Raw genomic sequence first — 8,828 nt, 5'->3', positions numbered from 1 at the left:
ATTCAAATATAAACATAAATATATCAAAGTTCTCCTTTGGGTGATAATAAGATATACTTATGTAAACAATTATAGGTAATTATATATGCATAACTAAATTTATTTTTTCTATCTTTGAATATGTAAAAAATAAAATTAGTATAACATACTAATTACCATGATTATGTTTATCAATTATAAATTAATTAACCAACCTTTGGGTTGATCCCTAAATATCTTAATGATAAATTTCAATTTACCCATAAATACATAAAAATCATATTGTTATTTAAACATAAAATTTATGAGTAATTAAAAATTATAATCTATAATTTGAAATTTATTTACTTTAAAAATTTGGTCACTTTGGTGACAAGCAAATCGTTCTTAAAATAAATTTCAAGAGTTTATAATAATATATTTAAATAATATATTACTTGCATTAAATATTTAACTTAATTTCGATTAAGCATTAACTACCGATATATATATGTACTAAAAATTAAGGATGAATCTGGACTAAAAGTTTTTTTATTAGAATGAAACTGTAAATTATTTCAGACTTAATTGGAAGAAAAATAATTTTACGTGCAATCTGATAGTTTACAAAACTTTATGGGTCACAATGGACCTTGATCAAAAATACAGATTTTGTTACAGTAGTGTGTGTCACCAAATTTACACAAAATTAGTCCAAAATCTAACATCAATAAATCTTAAACTTAATCCAAATCATGTAAAATTATTCAATTTAATTTATATGCAAAAAACAAGGATTAATTCTTGCATGCATCTACAACAACAATAAATTCAACAAAATTATAGAAAAATATAATTTCTTACACCATGCTCTGATACCACATATAAATAAATAATAGTCTATTGATCTAGAACTTTATGTCTTTCACCATTAAATAAAATAAAAAAAACATACCTTGATCCATATTTAATAGAGTGTGATTTCTCTCCCTTTTTCTCTTATCTTATTGATGGATACTCTAATATTTAGTTTTGTATTTGTTATAATTGTTGATAATATGGATAGAGAGAGGACCAACTCTTATTTATAGACTAATGGTGGCTTTCCATCAAAGCACCAATGATTACAACCTTTCATGTTATAATTTTTACCAATAATCATAATTATTTAATTTCCAACCTTTCATTAACTAATAAGATTTAATCACTAATATCTTATTATAATTATATGAGTCATTAATTTTTTACAGAACAAGGATTCAAGGGTAAGGGAGGAAATTCTTCTCCAAAATCGGTAAGGAGATCCTTGTAAAGTCAGTTGTTCAGGCGGTTCCAATGTACGTAATGAGTATTTTTCTAATTCCTAAGCTGTTATGTGAGGAGTTAGAACGACTTATGAATTCGTTCTGTGGGGTAAAGGGTCTAATGGTGGTAGAGGTATTTGATGGCTGGTTAGAAAGGATTATGTGTGCACAAATCTATGAGAGGGATGGGATTCTGCATGCTGTATGAATTTGGTATACTCTGTTAGCAAGACAGGGTGGAGATTCATGAATTTCCCTTATGCTTTAATGTGTAAAGTTTTAAAGGCTCGTTATTTTCCATCTTATTCATTTTTGGATGCGGAAATGGGGGTTATTCCAAGCTATGTGTGGCGAAGTGTTATGGCGGCACAAGATCTTATTCGTGGTAGGGTTAGGATGAGAGTGGGGACTGGTGCATTGGTTAATGTCTGATATGAACTGGTGCATTGATTAATGTCTGATATGATCCATGGCTCCCATATGTAGATAATCCGTTTCTTCATACATATTTTATTCAAGGTTTGGAGAATATTTGTGTTAATGCATTAAGGACTTCTGCTACAAGAGGGTGGGATGATGATGTGTTGAATGATTTATTTAATAATAGAGATAAGGAGTTAGTTAGAAGTGTCCCTTTGAGTTGCTGAGAAAATAAAGACTCTTGGTTGTGGATCTGGGAAAAGAAGGGGATGTATCCTGTTAAGATTGGACATCGAATTCTGACTTCCTTCTTGACTAATTTAGGGTACAACTCTCAGGTGAACTGCTCCAGGTTATGGAAATTGCAAGTTCCAGCGAAGGTAAAGCATGTTATTTGGAGAGTATGCAGAGGTTGTGTTCCTACGTTGGCTGCCTTGAGAGTTAAAAGGGTGATGGAGGTGGTTAATTGCCCTTTGTGCAGTTGTGATATAGAAGATGATTTTCATGCCGTAATTTCATATCTGAGGGTGAGGAGTATATGGGGTCTATCTTCTATTGGTGATTTAAGTTGTTTTTGTGTTGATTTTATCTCTTGATGGAATGGAGTTAATGCTAAATGCATATCAGATGAGGTAAATTGGATATATATATATATATATATATATATATATATATATAATGACTGCTTTTACACACTAAAATATTAATAATTTTTAATTTTACACACTGAATTGTAACTTTAAAAACTTAAACACTTAATTATTAAATTTTAACAAGTTGACACACCATTTTATAAGAAGATATGTATAATATGTAACATGTTATTGACATGTTGTATATACTCAATTATAAAACATTTACTAGATTAATACATCAAATTATAATTTTTAAAAGTTTAAACACTTAATTGTTAAATCTTAACAAGTTCAAATACTATTTTTGTAGTTACCCTAAAAAAAATTGAAACTCTCAAGTTAACAGAACGAGATAATTTTTAATTGAGTCAATATTTTAATTTCATCTATATGGACATTATTGCATAGGAATTTAATTGCACGTCATCAAAAATTATATTTTCTTTTAACATATAAGAAAAGAAAAAAAATGTTAAGCAAATATCATTTTTTTTACGTCTAAATAATAATAAATAAGTTACTATGATCGCTAACAACATTTTATGTTTTTTATAATAGAGCTCGATTCTTCTGAACAACATTTTAAAATGATACAAAGTCCATTTGGTTACTACTTTTATTATTTGAGTTCAATTTAGTCATTTTTTTAATTTTTAGATATTTTATCATAAATTTTATATATTTAGCTTAAATTAGTAATATTTCTTACAAAAATGAGAGAGTGAATTACACTTACTAAAAGAAGGGTGGATAGAATAAAAAATAAAAAAATTAATTTCTTATACTAAATTATTTAAATTAAAAAATATATATTGATATTTAATAAAATATAATAAAAAATAAATATTACTACAGTGTTTTTACTATTTTTTTAAATAATGACACTGAAAGAGACATTACAGTGATAGTGGTATCGATGGCAGTTTCAAAGAAAATAACGGTGACAATAGCTACTTATTGCTTAATTATAATAAATGCACTAAAATTATAAAATAATTTTTAAAATATATATTTTTTTATTTTTTTTAAGAGAGTCTGATTCTCACTTTCATTATTTTTTCGAAAATAGAATCAATTTAAACCAAATATACAAAAGTTTAGGCTAAAAAGTTCATAAATTTTAAAAAAGACCAAATTGAACCTATGTCACAAAATTAATGTTTAAATTGCACTTTATTTTTAAATGCGGTAAAACCATGTAAGAGAAAATGGGACGTAAAAATCAATCTCATAATATTTGTAGCATTTAAGAGATAAAATATTAAAGGTTAATTTTGATATATTATATCGAAGTCGATTAATTCTTATATGATTAAAAGTAAATAGCATCCTGCAATATTTAGACATTTAAATTTTGATCATTTAATGTTTTTAATATTTTAATTTTTAACTTAATTTAATAAATATCTAAATTTTACTTTTATAGTCTGTTAAACATTTTTAATTTTCAACTTAATATAACAAACATCTAGAATTAATTTATAATAATTTTAAAATATCTACATATAATATATATGAATGTGTTAAATAAAATTACTTGTAAAAAATATTTAAATATTATAAAAAATATTAATTGAAATGTCAATTATATTAAATTAAAAATTAATAAATTAAGTTAATCAAGTAATTCAAATTAAAGTGTCTAAATATGTATTTCACCAAAAGAAAATCATCTTTCCAAACTTTGAAATCGTCAAGTATACAGTTGGACTATTGTATTGAGTTATTGGAATTATTCATGGAAATGAGAGTTGACTTGGGAAAACAGAAAAAAAAAAAAAAAGGGAATTGTATTGATGACGTATGCCACAGCCAAAGTACTAAGTTATTAATTACATCTCACATCTTTGTAATCTTATGTTAAATAATGAAGAAGAAGAAAAAGAAAAAAGAAAATAATCTTTGGGTGTCTTTTCCAATCAATGAAATTGAGACAGGCTATGAGATAATGAAAATACTGTGTATATTTTTTTTAATAATCTAAGAATTAAGAATATAAATAATATAATTATAAAATTTAGTATGAAAAGTTAAATTAGTAATACAAATATTTGTTTCTTTTTACTATCGTAGTTGACCATTATTGTACTTAAATCATTATATTATAATTCAAATTAATTAGAGAGAATTACTCTTTATTATAAAAATTACTCTGTTTTAGACACTGCCTTTAAACCTTCTCTTTTTAATAGCTCTACTTCACTTGTTATTTTTAATAAAGATCTTTAATTTCTTTTTCTCTCTTTTATTAGTGATTAATTGAATTTTAAAAGGAAAAAAATTAACTTTAATTGTACCACAAAATAATTTAATCTCTAATTTTTTTTTATTTTTAATAAAATCAGTCTATATTGACTTCAGCACTTTAACTTAATAATATAATAAAACAATTAAAGGAATTACAATATTGATAATAAAATGGAAAAGAAAAATACATATTTCTAAAAAGAGAAAGAGCAAATGCAGAATAAAGGGTATTTATAATAAAATTAATATTTTTCAATTGTCTTGAATGATTTACTCCAAAAAAGAAAACAAAAACTAAGGACAAAAAATAACATATTTTTAAACTTACCCAATTCTTATAAATAAATCATTAAGCACTATGATCAGTTATTGAATTCATTTACTTTCCTTATATTTAACGGAGCATACAAAGCGGCAAAAGCATCAGCCGCCGCTGAAAACCGTCTTTTTAAAATCTCCTCCTGAAGAAGCCACTCCTTCTGTGTCTACAAAATCACTCTTATTTTGCCTTGTTTTCTCAGATTCCCACCGCAATTTTCTCGCCCCACAAACACTCCCTAAATCCTCGCTAATACCACACGCTTCACAACCAACCGATCCCTACCCTACTCTCTACCCTTTTCCTCCATTTTCACCATGCACTTTCTAAGACCACCAATCCATGGTAATGATAAATTAAAGAAGACTAATAATAAACTTTTTCTATGTTTAAGGCCTGCGGTTGTGGAAGATTTTCTTGCCAATTCAAAGGGTGGCACTGCTGCAAGTCAAGTTCTCAAGCTTATTGATATGGAACGTAAAGATGGAGTCCTTTTTCCTAGTGTTTATCCGTCGCCGGAGGGAGATGCCGCCATTGCTCGTCAGAATAAGAAGAGTAAGAAGAAGTTTTTGCGCGCAGTGAAGGCTGTTTTCTTTGAGACTTCATTGGTTAGTGCAGTACACTTTTCTCTTCTTTTTTGTCGTTTTCTTTTTCCCCTTTTTTTCAAATGATTCTGGCCGGAGATCGAACTCGAGACTCTGAATCCTACAAACAACTGCGTTAGTTCTTATGTTATTGTTTGATGAATTTTCAAAAAAAAAAAAAAAATCTTTTCAAGGTTTGTTTCTTAGTCTAATATATGAATCTGTTAATGTTACAGGCCAAGAAGATTAAGAAAAGAACATCTACCAAGAAAAAGAAGTATTCTACTGGAGAAACAATTTCCAATGTTGACAAGGATTTGGACTTAGTAAAAGAGAAGTTACTACATCAAAAACTTTCCAAGAAATTTACAGGAAGAAATATTGTTTCTTATTATGCTCCTTCCGTGAATTCATCCTCCGTTTGTTCATCTGCTCCGTCATTAAATAATTCAAAGCGGTTCCTAGAGAGGGTAATTTCGCTCGGACCATCAAACCCAATCCTGGAGAACAATATAAAGAAGCAAGAGAATGGAAAAGTTCATTACGGATCAAATACAGGGCTGTTCTTGCTTCTTGTAACACTTACGGTTCTGGTTTTATGGGGTAAAGTATATGCTATCCTGTGTACTTCGACATGGCTTTTCTTCGTCCCGAATTGGAGTAATGTTTCAGGCAAGAAATTACTGAAGAATGGCAGAGTTCATTCGCAATCAATGGATTTGGAGGAGTACAAGAAGAAGATTATTATGGAAGGGTTTCTGGACAGAAATCGGAACCGCTTTCCATAGCCAATTGCATTGCGGCAGGCATATATTATACAATAGAGAGAAGACTGACCCGATAATTTCCAATAACTTTTTTGTGTAGTTTTTGCTGGCTGAAGTGTACATATAAAATTTTTCTTCAGGTTTTTGAGTTGCGATTGTATGTAAGGGCTACTTTGCAATAATGCAATATAGCTAGCCTCATTGTTTTTCATTATTGTTTAATTCTCTGGTTACATCTTTTGTGGAGGCTTCAAATTTAAAAATGTAATGGCGTTCTATATTGTGAAGCGAATGAATATCATAGGCGAACAACTTTTTTTTTAAGGCAGTGGTTACATTTGTGCTCTGTCATTTTGGTACAATTAATGGATTGTTGCCAAAAGAAATGTAACATGGAGATGGTGAGAAGAGGTTTATTTTCCATGCGTACAGAAGTTTCTATAAAAATGAGAAATATCACTTTGACTACGGTTTGTACTATTGATTTCCGTAATTGGAAGTAATCAATTAGGTTTACGACGAAACCTAGAAATCGATCCACTTGCTCCGAAATGACACGACTCAATAGGAAAATCACAATTCATTGGGCTTTTAGATACAATCAAATATAAAACTTCAATGGCGTCAAATTTAGGAGTCCAAATATGTGATACTGTTGTTATTAGAGCAGTTAGAGTCTCAATTTAAATAAAAGAATTTGTATAGAATTGATGTACGTCTCCACTTATATATCAAATCAGTAGATAATTAACACTTATTTATTAATTTCTAAATAATAAATTATGTGTAAATCATCCAATACTTCAACATCAATTTTTTCATCAATTATTATTTGGAATACTTTGTAATTTGTGATCCATATAGTCATTTGATTTGTAGCTTCCCAATTGATGATCTTTTATTGGATTTGTCAACCGGTTTAGGGACGGGTTATTCTGAATCAAAAAGAATACTTGCAAAGGTTTTTTTCTTTCCCGAACACATTGAATTTCATTAAACAAACGACAATACAAATTGAAGTAATCCTTCGGCCACAAAGTTTATGATACAATTTTGTGATAAAACTCTTTAACATAGAGAGTTTGACATATATAAAGAGTACACTGAAATGCTCTATGTAGAAAGTAATAACTACTTAGAAATTTATTCAAAATGGTTATGCACAAAAACAGGAAAAAACACAAAAACAAAATCCAGAAAAGATTGTTAAGCTTAATGTGATGCATTTACTTGGTGTGCAATTTGCAGCAACCAGTGATGCCGATAATGGCTGATGACTTTTACCATGAAAAAAGTTACTGATTGCGACATAGGATGACCGGCTAAGGATAGAATTTCAACTACGGCATGTCCCTCTCTACTCTATGTGCTTGTTCAAAAGAAATAAAAACTTAAAAAAAAAAATATATTAGTAATGTAATTTAAGCCCTAGAAATGTTAAAAATTAATTGGTAAACTGATCATCATTTAGGCTACAATATTATGCAATAGTGCCTTGACCCATAAATTGGAAAGTCGTCATCATTATGGAATGCAATGCAAAAGAATCTTAGAAGAAGGAAGATGTGATTCAGTGAGGACAATACAATAACTTGGAAGCAGGGAGGCATCTCAGGAAAAAAATGTTCTCCTAGCTCATGGGGATGATCGAGATTGATTCGGATGCAGTGAAAGTTTCAGATGGAAATTGGGTTTCAGGGAGGTCCTTATATCTTGCAATACAGTTCTGGAAGTGCCAAGCTGAGGCCTTGCCGGCTGGAAAAAATGTTACTGGGAATAGAAGAGTAATAAATATATATAAGTATTTTAATATTAAATAATTAATATATATTTTATTAGTTAATATGTTTTTCAGAGTGATAAATATTGCATTAAGAAGCTGCGGATAGTTTATATTTTTGTTAAAGAAAAAAATAAAAATTAAATTTTATTTATAAATCATTCAAACATATTGAAATTTTAATTATTGAATCTAACAGCAAATAAATATAGAATTAAAAACTATGTTAAATAAAAGTAGTATACAATTACCATATTTTCGCCATGTATAAATATTTACAATACAAACTACTTTATAGCCTGACGTAAAAAGAAAAATGCATGTTAATTATATTGATATTGAAAGCCGTATTTTATTAAAAAAATATAATATAAAACAATATAATATCTTAATTTATTCTATTAAGAATCAACTTCTTTTAATTGATAAAATCATTACCTCTATTTAATCTGAGTTAATTTATTGTATTAAGAAAAGGAAAGATTCATGATTTTATTTAATAATATTAATTACATCCATGAACTTATTTTGATTAAACAAATACATAAGATAATTATGAACTAAAATTTAATAATTAGGTAATATCCATATAATCACAAAATTCAATATCTAAAATAATAAGACCACTTTTATTTATAATGATGATCGGTAATTTGGTAATTAGGTAATTTTCGTTCCTTCACAAAATTTAAAATTTAAGGAATAAGACTATTTAAATATTTTTATTAAAAATGTATAAATTAATTTAGAGTTTTGTTAAAATACCATTGTGGCACTCTATTATTATAAAACTATTTTTTAATTATAGAGAACC

General features: G+C 27.8%; 1 protein-coding gene across 1 annotated transcript; it reads left to right on the top strand.

The window, feature by feature from the left end:
* The first annotated feature begins 4,966 nt into the window (after positions 1–4,966).
* LOC8282933 lies at positions 4,967–6,558 on the top strand. The gene is made up of 2 exons (XM_002525743.4): positions 4,967–5,491; positions 5,704–6,558. Exons 1-2 carry the CDS (start codon positions 5,201–5,203, stop codon positions 6,253–6,255), a joined length of 843 nt encoding a protein of 280 aa, XP_002525789.3. The 5' UTR covers positions 4,967–5,200; the 3' UTR covers positions 6,256–6,558.
* The last annotated feature ends 2,270 nt before the right edge of the window (positions 6,559–8,828 follow it).

Source organism: Ricinus communis, chromosome 9 (assembly GCF_019578655.1).
Source record: "Ricinus communis isolate WT05 ecotype wild-type chromosome 9, ASM1957865v1, whole genome shotgun sequence".
NCBI classification, from domain to species: Eukaryota; Viridiplantae; Streptophyta; class Magnoliopsida; order Malpighiales; family Euphorbiaceae; genus Ricinus; species Ricinus communis.
Note: the sequence above shows the minus strand (reverse complement) of the source record. Positions and strands in the feature narration are given on the sequence as shown.